Source organism: Spea bombifrons, chromosome 8, assembly GCF_027358695.1.
Source record: "Spea bombifrons isolate aSpeBom1 chromosome 8, aSpeBom1.2.pri, whole genome shotgun sequence".
NCBI lineage: Eukaryota > Metazoa > Chordata > Amphibia > Anura > Pelobatidae > Spea > Spea bombifrons.
The window spans coordinates 46,364,674-46,374,892 of record NC_071094.1 but is presented as its reverse complement, the minus strand read 5'-3'; the positions used below and the strand labels follow the sequence as shown (position 1 = coordinate 46,374,892).

Genomic DNA, 10,219 nt, shown 5'->3' with positions numbered 1-10,219 from the left:
GCGTTGCCGGCGGTCCCCGTGGCCCCAGCTCTGTAGGTTGCTTCCCGCTTTGTTATACATTATGTTGTGTTGTGCGCCGTTTTTAAATCGCTGCTATGTCCGTGTTAAATAAAAGCCAATGGGGTGAGAAGTCTCTGTCTGCTTATTTACCCCCAGCATGCAGAAACCCATTCTTCTAACTGCTCCACCCAATTACACAAATAGGCACGCCTTTAACCACACCCTAAACCAAAGTGGCCACGTGACATGGGTTGGACGCGCGGTCCGGTACCGAATGGGTTTGGTGGTTAAGGTGGGATGAGAAGCAGCTAAACGATTAGCGGCGGCTGATTCGGCTGCTTTAGTTACGCTGCGATCTCGCCGGTAAGCCCCGCGGGTCTCTGTTTCCTGCCGGTTGACCTGCATCGGATGTTGTTGTTAATTATAGTTATCCCAGATATGAATGACGAATCAGCGAAGGCGGACACTGTCACATGTTTACGCGCGCCGCGATTCTGTGCGCAGCGTCACGGTAGATTCCCTGGCGGCCATGTTGGCTACTGGTAAATTCGGTTCAGCGGCCATTTTGCTCCCTGGCGCACTCGCCGGAGGACCCTTCAGGCTCGTCCGCCCGTAATGTCCGCCTCCTGCTGCCCGCTCACCGAGGACACGTTCAGCCGCTTTCTGTCTCAGAGCAATGTGTACGGCCTGTCTGTGCTGCCCTGCCCCGGGGCCCCCGAGCTCCTGGTGGCCACCCTGAAGGGCAAAGTCATCAACTTCAAGTACCAGGACCTGCGGGACCGGCTGCGGGCGGGAGCCCGAGAACTGCAGTTTACTTATATACCCGGCATGTACCATTCCCGGCAGCAGTGGGCGGTGCCACTCCGCAGGGGCGGGGTAACTCGGGGGAGGAGCGAACACGCATAGAGGGACCAACAGGGAAAATATATCACTGAGGGGGCGGGGCGTAAAGATGAACACTCTGGGGTCAACAGCTATGGCTGCCCTCCTTCTCCTAACAGAGCTTACAAGTTATGCAGTTGTATCCCCCCCCCAGAGTCTGTAGCCCCCGCCGTCCCCATGGAGTATGTAGTGCCCCCCCGGGGCTGTAGCTCCTGTGGCCCCCCGGGGCTGTAGCGTCCCCTCGGGCTCCGTGTTCCGCCGCAGTAGACTAAACTCGCCCGTTTTCCTTGCAGTTGACGCAGAGATCGTTTCCATCGACTCCTTCAGCAAATCGGCACCGAAGCGCGGCCTGGTGGTCGGCATAACGTTCATTAAGGTACCGACTAACGCCATGGAAACGGCCCTAACGCCCCTCTGACGCTGTCACCCCGCAGTGGGAGGGGCAGACTCTGTCCCATAGCGCCCTTTTGTCTGTGTTGCCCCGCAGTGGGAGGGGCAGACTCTGTCCCATAGCTTCCTTCTGTCTGTTGCCCCACAGTGGGAGTGGTTTAGTTTCTTTATGTTTTCTGCCCCCTTCAGGATTCGGGCGATAAGACGAGTCCGTTCCTAAACATTTACTGTGACTACGAGCCGGGATCCGAGTATAATCTGGACTCCATTGCACGTAAGAATCCGCCGCCCCGCCACCATCCCCGTTCCTCTGCAGATTGCAGCCAGGATTCACTTTTGCCTTTTTCCTCCCCGCAGAGAGCTGCCTGAACTTGGAGCTGAAATTCACCCCGTTCCAGCTGTGCCACGCAGAGTGAGTTCTAACAAGTGGTAGTGGATAAAGGGAACAGCTACCCAGCATCAAGTACCCATAAACGCTGCTCGGGATGAAGGTTTCTAGGGGCGTTTTGGGGGTATTAGTGTTATTTAATGAATGCAGTCTTTGGCCGCGGCTTCTCCAGCTCTGGATCTGAATCCACTTCCTGCCTTTGTTAACCCCGCAGGGTTCAGGACGGAGACCAGCAGGAAACCGTGTTTTTACTGGGTGGCAACGATCAGTGTATTCACCTATACAAAGAGGTGACAGAGAGGGGGCGTGTCTGTGTGTGTGATACAGAGGGGTGTGTCTGTGTATTACAGAGGGGGGGCGTGTCTGTGTGATACAGAGAGGGGTGTGTCTGTGTATAATACAGAGAGGAGGCGTGTCTGTGTGTGATACGGAGAGGGGTGTGTCTGTGTATAATACAGAGAGGGGGACGTGTCTGTGTGATACAGAGGGGTGTGTCTGTGTATAATACAGAGAGGAGGCGTGTCTGTGTGTGATACGGAGAGGGGTGTGTCTGTGTATAATACAGAGAGGGGGCGTGTCTGTGTGATACAGAGAGGGGTGTGTCTGTGTATAATACAGAGAGGAGGCGTGTCTGTGTGTGATACGGAGAGGGGTGTGTCTGTATAATACAGAGAGGGGGCGTGTCTGTGTGTGATACGGAGAGGGGTGTGTCTGTGTATAATACAGAGAGGGGGCGTGTCTGTGTGATACAGAGAGGGGTGTGTCTGTGTATAATACAGAGAGGAGGCGTGTCTGTGTGTGTGATACGGAGAGGGGTGTGTCTGTGTAGAATACAGAGAGGGGGGCGTGTCTGTGTGATACAGAGGGGTGTGTCTGTGTATAATACAGAGAGGGGGCGTGTCTGTGTGTGATACGGAGAGGGGTGTGTCTGTGTATAATACAGAGGGGGGCGTGTCTGTGTGATACGGAGAGGGGTGTGTCTGTATAATACAGAGGGGGGCGTGTCTGTGTGTGATACGGAGAGCGGTGTGTCTGTGTATAATACAGAGAGGAGGCGTGTCTGTGTGTGATACGGAGAGGGGTGTGTCTGTGTATAATACAGAGAGGGGGGCGTGTCTGTGTGTAATAATCTGATTGACGCCTCTTCCCGCAGAACGAGGGGCTTCACCAGTTTGAGGAGCAGCCGGTGGAGAACCTGTTCCCGGAGCTCAGAGACCTGCCCAGCAAGTAAGACACAGTTACCCCTCCCAGTTACCCCGACGAGTCTGCCCAGCTTTTAAATGCCCCGCTGTCCAGGTAACAGTCCGTCCCGGTTTATATTCCCTCCCAGTAATGCCAGTTAGTGACACCGTTCCTTCACGAGAGACCCCCCTCAGCCCAACATGCCGCTGGGACGTTTGATCAGCCCCAGACCCCGGGGGCCACCAGGCTTCTTACCCCAGGCTGAGGCTGATTGTGCTCGTGTATTGGCGGAGGTCAGTAGTCGGATTCATCGCTGTAGAGAGTTACAGGAGTCGCGGCGGGTAATCCGACCCCGGTCTGACCCCATCTGGACACCGTCCAGCGGACGCCCTCCATTTACTGCCCCCGTAACCCCAGAATCCCAGCTCTCTGATATATAAAAGAGATGCACAAAGCTGTGGCCCCTCGTGGCCCTTCACATTAATTGCACTGTCCGTGGTCACTGGCGGTAGTTTGGAGTCCGTCCTGTAGGTGGCAGCATCTGAGAGATAATCAGAACTTTTATTCCGCCTCGATTACTTTCAGCCCCCGCATTGATTCCTTCTTCGTGGGCCGGGCGAGAACTCACGTATGTTAAAGCTCCTGGCACTACATGCATGTGTGTGCAGCTGCCACGGATCACCCCCGGCACTGTCTGCTTTATGGCAGGGCCGTCTTTTACCCTGGGCAGGAGGACCCTAAAGTGGCCCCCCGTGTACCGGCAGTAAGCGTGTCCTCCGTGTGTTGCAGCGTCACGTGGCTGAGTGTCTATAACATCCCGAGCAGCCAGCACCGGATCACGGCCTACGGGTGTCAGAACGGATATGTCTGCGCGTCGCATGTGGATCAGGGCCGGAGAGGTGAGCCGGGGGGTATCGGGGAATCTGCCCTACTCGTTCGGACCGGGACCCCCCACATCCCTCGGGCCACGGAAATCATGTCCTGTAAAGGATTGATGGGAGTCATCGCTGCAGAACTGCCCAGAATTAGCCCAGGGTCGTAGAATATAACCTCTCCGGGGGTCTACTGCAAAAGCAAGATGGCTGCCCCGCGGGGGCTGGCTACGTATGGAGCCCCCGGGTTTTAATAATCTGAGGCTCAGCTTCATAATCGAGGAAGAAAATAGTTTGTTTTCCCAGTGATTTAGAAAAATACACATAAAGAGTTAACTGAGCTGGGAAAAGGACCACAATTCCCATAATGCTCAGCCAGCCAAGTCCGTGCCGGCTGTGAGGCTGGAATTCTCTTCTCGCCCTCTCTTTCCGCAGAGGTTCTGCAGAGCTGGTCTCTACAGCAGGACGGACCCCTCTCTAAAGTTCTCATCTTCGAGATGCCGAGAGCCTGCGGCGGAGGGGAAGCCGAGGGGCAGAGGGAGGCAGGTGAGGCCCCGCCCACGAGGATCCAGTTTTTAAAAGTTTCTGCTCCGTTACTTTTGCTTCTTTTGTCTCCTTTGTAGTTTTTCCTGATGGGCAGAACTTTCCGGGCGAGTTCAGCGTCCTGATCAGCAGCACCACGGAGCCGTCTGTAGTGTACAAGTGAGGGAAATATCTATTATACAGGGGCCGGGTCACTGATTTATCTATACATTATACAGGGGCCGGTCACTGATTTATCTATACATTATACAGGGGGCCGGTCACTGATTTCTCTATACATTATACAGGGGCCGGTCACTGATTTACCTATACATTATACAGGGGGGCCGGTCGCTGATTTATCTATACATTATACAGGGGCCGGTCACTGATTTATCTATACATTATACAGGGGCCGGTCACTGATTTATCTATACATTATACAAGGGCCGGCTCGCTGATTTATCTATACATTATACAGGGGGCCGGTCACTGATTTATCTATACATTATACAGGGGCCGGGTCACTGATTTATCTATACATTATACAGGGGCCGGTCACTGATTTATCTATACATTATACAGGGCCAGTCACTGATTTATCTATACATTATACAGGGGCCGGTCACTGATTTATCTATACATTATACAGGGGCCGGGTCACTGATTTATCTATATATTATACAGGGGGCCGGTCACTGATTTATCTATACATTATACAGGGGCCGGGTCACTGATTTATCTATATATTATACAGGGGGCCGGTCACTGATTTATCTATATATTATACAGGGGCCGGTCACTGATTTATCTATATATTATACAGGGGGCCGGTCACTGATTTATCTATACATTATACAGGGGCCGGGTCACTGATTTATCTATACATTATACAGGGGGCCGCAAAGGGCTCGCTGATTTATCTATGCATTATACAGGGGCCGGGTCACTGATTTATCTATACATTATACAGGGGCCGGTCACTGATTTATCTATACATTATACAGGGGCCGGGTCACTGATTTATCTATACATTATACAGGGGGCCGGTCACTGATTTATCTATACATTATACAGGGGGCCGGTCACTGATTTATCTATACATTATACAGGGGCCGGTCACTGATTTATCTATACATTATACAGGGGCCGGGTCACTGATTTATCTATATATTATACAGGGGGCCGGTCACTGATTTATCTATACATTATACAGGGGGCCGGTCACTGATTTATCTATACATTATACAGGGGCCGGTCACTGATTTATCTATACATTATACAGGGGCCGGGTCACTGATTTATCTATATATTATACAGGGGGCCGGTCACTGATTTATCTATACATTATACAGGGGCCGGGTCACTGATTTATCTATATATTATACAGGGGGCCGGTCACTGATTTATCTATATATTATACAGGGGCCGGTCACTGATTTATCTATATATTATACAGGGGGCCGGTCACTGATTTATCTATACATTATACAGGGGCCGGGTCACTGATTTATCTATACATTATACAGGGGGCCGCAAAGGGCTCGCTGATTTATCTATGCATTATACAGGGGCCGGGTCACTGATTTATCTATACATTATACAGGGGCCGGTCACTGATTTATCTATACATTATACAGGGGCCGGGTCACTGATTTATCTATACATTATACAGGGGGCCGGTCACTGATTTATCTATACATTATACAGGGGGCCGGTCACTGATTTATCTATACATTATACAGGGGTCGGTCACTGATTTATCTATACATTATACAGAGGCCGGGTCACTGATTTATCTATACATTATACAGGGGGACAGTCACTGATTTATCTATGCATTATACAGGGGCCGGTCACTGATTTATCTATACATTATACAGGGGGCCGGCTCACTGATTTATCTATACATTATACAGGGGGGCGGACACTGATTTATCTATACATTATACAGGGGCCGGTCACTGATTTATCTATACATTATACAGGGGCCGGTCACTGATTTATCTATACATTATACAGGGGCCGGTCACTGATTTATCTATACATTATACAGGGGGCCGGTCACTGATTTATCTATACATTATAATGTTTTCTCAGGAACGTCTTGCGCCGCGGTCTGGAGGATCAGCTGCTTCTCCCGGACAGTGACCGGTATGACAGTGTTCTCTGCGCTGTGGCGGCTGACGTGGATTTCGATGGAGAGCTGGAGATCCTTCTTGCGACGTACGGCCAGGTGAGCGGCGGGGTGCGTTGGATACGGGGGACGCGGATGGTGCGTTGATTCTGCTGTAATTGCCCCGTACGCCGTGCTTCTGAAATCACTCCCTGAACTGAATACCCCAGTAACGTTTATTTACCCCCCAGGAGCTGCTGTGCTACAAATACACGGCAGGGGCCGGGGCGGAGGGGCAATTCCAGCTGGTGTGGCAGAGGGGTTTCCCCAGCCCCCCGCTCTGCATGGCGCATGTAGACCTGACGTGTGACGGTCTCTGCGAGCTGGCGGTCGTCTGCCTGAAAGGACTCCACGTGCTGCAGGTAACGCTCTCGCCCCGGGGCATCTGTCTTACCTCCTCCGAGACGCTCTCTCTCTGTGCAGCCGGGGGTCTCTCTATATATACAGAACAGTCTGACGCTCTCTCTCTGTGCAGCCGGCGGTCTCTCTATATATACAGAACAGTCTGACGCTCTCTCTCTGTGCAGCCGGGGGTCTCTCTATATATACAGAACAGTCTGACGCTCTCTCTGTGCAGCCGGTGGTCTCTCTATATATACAGAACAGTCTGACGCTCTCTCTCTGTGCAGCCGGGGGTCTCTCTATATATACAGAACAGTCTGACGCTCTCTCTCTGTGCAGCCGGCGGTCTCTCTATATATACAGAACAGTCTGACGCTCTCTCTGTGCAGCCGGTGGTCTCTCTATATATACAGAACAGTCTGACGCTCTCTCTCTGTGCAGCCAGCGGTCTCTCTATATATACAGAACAGTCTGACGCTCTCTGCAGCCGGGGGTCTCTCTATATATACAGAACAGTCTGACGCTCTCTCTCTGTGCAGCCGGCGGTCTCTCTATATATATACAGAACAGTCTGACGCTCTCTGCAGCCGGGGGTCTCTCTATATATACAGAACAGTCTGACGCTCTCTCTCTGTGCAGCCGGGGGTCTCTCTATATATACAGAACAGTCTGACGCTCTCTCTCTGTGCAGCCGGTGGTCTCTCTATATATACAGAACAGTCTGACGCTCTCTCTGTGCAGCCGGTGGTCTCTCTATATATACAGAACAGTCTGACGCTCTCTCTCTGTGCAGCCGGGGGTCTCTCTATATATATACAGAACAGTCTGACGCTCTCTCTCTGCAGCCGGGGGTCTCTCTATATATACAGAACAGTCTGACGCTCTCTCTGTGCAGCCGGTGGTCTCTCTATATATACAGAACAGTCTGACGCTCTCTCTGTGCAGCCGGGGGTCTCTCTATATATATACAGAACAGTCTGACGCTCTCTGCAGCCGGGGGTCTCTCTATATATACAGAACAGTCTGACGCTCTCTCTCTGTGCAGCCGGGGGTCTCTCTATATATACAGAACAGTCTGACGCTCTCTCTCTGTGCAGCCGGGGGTCTCTCTATATATACAGAACAGTCTGACGCTCTCTCTCTGTGCAGCCGGGGGTCTCTCTATATATACAGAACAGTCTGACGCTCTCTCTCTGTGCAGCCGGGGGTCTCTCTATATATACAGAACAGTCTGACGCTCTCTCTCTGTGCAGCCGGCGGTCTCTCTATATATACAGAACAGTCTGACGCTCTCTCTGTGCAGCCGGTGGTCTCTCTATATATACAGAACAGTCTGACGCTCTCTGCAGCCGGGGGTCTCTCTATTTATACAGAACAGTCTGACGCTCTCTCTCTGCAGCCGGGGGTCTCTCTATATATACAGAACAGTCTGACGCTCTCTCTCTGTGCAGCCGGGGGTCTCTCTATATATACAGAACAGTCTGACGCTCTCTCTCTGTGCAGCCGGGGGTCTCTCTATATATACAGAACAGTCTGACGCTCTCTCTCTGTGCAGCCGGCGGTCTCTCTATATATATACAGAACAGTCTGACGCTCTCTCTCTGTGCAGCCGGGGGTCTCTCTATATATACAGAACAGTCTGACGCTCTCTCTCTGTGCAGCCGGGGGTCTCTCTATATATACAGAACAGTCTGACGCTCTCTCTCTCTGTGCAGCCGGGGGTCTCTCTATATATACAGAACAGTCTGACGCTCTCTCTCTGTGCAGCCGGGGGTCTCTCTATATATACAGAACAGTCTGACGCTCTCTCTCTGTGCAGCCGGGGGTCTCTCTATATATACAGAACAGTCTGACGCTCTCTCTCTGTGCAGCCGGCGGTCTCTCTATATATACAGAACAGTCTGACGCTCTCTCTGTGCAGCCGGTGGTCTCTCTATATATACAGAACAGTCTGACGCTCTCTGCAGCCGGGGGTCTCTCTATTTATACAGAACAGTCTGACGCTCTCTCTCTGCAGCCGGGGGTCTCTCTATATATACAGAACAGTCTGACGCTCTCTCTCTGTGCATCCGGGGGTCTCTCTATATATACAGAACAGTCTGACGCTCTCTCTCTGTGCAGCCGGCGGTCTCTCTATATATACAGAACAGTCTGACGCTCTCTCTCTGTGCAGCCGGGGGTCTCTCTATATATACAGAACAGTCTGACGCTCTCTCTCTGTGCAGCCGGGGGTCTCTCTATATATACAGAACAGTCTGACGCTCTCTCTCTCTGTGCAGCCGGGGGTCTCTCTATATATACAGAACAGTCTGACGCTCTCTCTCTGTGCAGCCGGGGGTCTCTCTATATATACAGAACAGTCTGACGCTCTCTCTCTCTGTGCAGCCGGGGGTCTCTCTATATATACAGAACAGTCTGACGCTCTCTCTCTGTGCAGCCGGGGGTCTCTCTATATATACAGAACAGTCTGACGCTCTCTCTCTGTGCAGCCGGGGGTCTCTCTATATATACAGAACAGTCTGACGCTCTCTCTCTGTACAGCCGGTGGTCTCTCTATATATACAGAACAGTCTGACGCTCTCTCTCTGTGCAGCCGGCGGTCTCTCTATATATACAGAACAGTCTGACGCTCTCTGCAGCCGGGGGTCTCTCTATATATACAGAACAGTCTGACGCTCTCTCTCTGTGCAGCCGGGGGTCTCTCTATATATACAGAACAGTCTGACGCTCTCTCTCTGTGCAGCCGGTGGTCTCTCTATATATACAGAACAGTCTGACGCTCTCTCTCTGTGCAGCCGGCGGTCTCTCTATATATACAGAACAGTCTGACGCTCTCTCTCTGTACAGCACAGTCTCGCACAGACCGCTAAGTGCCTTCTCCAGCGCCTCAGACACAAGGTTGAGACATCAAGACGTTTGCAGACAGTGGATGAAGTGGGTGCAGAGCTGGCCCCTGGTGTGGCCCTTGAAGCCCAGCAGTGAAGACACCGAACCCGACGCGTCCCCAGACCGAGCGGAACCCCCGAGAGAAACGGACCTTTACATAAAACTACGGAGCAGAACACACCTTACAGGGGCCCCCGTCGCGCGCGCTGTGTCTGCGGCCCCCGTCGCGCGCGCTGTGTCTGCGGCCCCCGTCGCGCGCGCTGTGTCTGCGGCCCCCGTCGCGCGCGCTGTGTCTGCGGCCCCCGTCGCGCGCGCTGTGTCTGCGGCCCCCGTCGCGCGCTCTCTCTGTGGCCCCTCTGTCTAGAATCGTTAATAAATTTTTTCTACGTTTAGTAAAGTTCTCGTCTCGCGTGATTTCTGAGGGATTCGGCGCCCCTCGCAGTGTGAGACGGAGCGCCGGACACTGACCCTAATAATCTGCACCAAAGTGATACACTAAAAAAGTCATGGGTGCGTGGAGCTGCTTTCGAGACGAGGTGGTAGGGCCTTATGAAGGAAATGAGTTTGTAGCAGGGGTAC

At 52.4% G+C, this 10,219-nt stretch overlaps 1 protein-coding gene across 1 annotated transcript; it reads left to right on the top strand.

The window, feature by feature from the left end:
* Positions 1-528: 528 nt before the first annotated feature.
* KPTN (kaptin, actin binding protein) lies at positions 529-10,037 on the top strand. Its single transcript, XM_053473936.1, has 12 exons — positions 529-826; positions 1,176-1,258; positions 1,462-1,546; positions 1,630-1,684; positions 1,875-1,950; positions 2,814-2,887; positions 3,632-3,741; positions 4,150-4,260; positions 4,338-4,416; positions 6,337-6,472; positions 6,604-6,774; positions 9,602-10,037. Exons 1-12 carry the CDS (start codon positions 616-618, stop codon positions 9,734-9,736), a joined length of 1,326 nt encoding a protein of 441 aa, XP_053329911.1. The 5' UTR covers positions 529-615; the 3' UTR covers positions 9,737-10,037.
* Positions 10,038-10,219: the final 182 nt, after the last annotated feature.

Bases quoted from the DNA above. Each gene is read 5' to 3' on its own strand.
- KPTN (XM_053473936.1), top strand. From the start codon at position 616: ATGTCCGCCTCCTGCTGCCCGCTCACCGAGGACACGTTCAGCCGCTTT. The intron at 1,259-1,461 runs GTACCGACTAAC...TGCCCCCTTCAG, and splicing joins TCGGCATAACGTTCATTAAG to GATTCGGGCGATAAGACGAG. The intron at 1,685-1,874 runs GTGAGTTCTAAC...TTAACCCCGCAG, and splicing joins TTCCAGCTGTGCCACGCAGA to GGTTCAGGACGGAGACCAGC.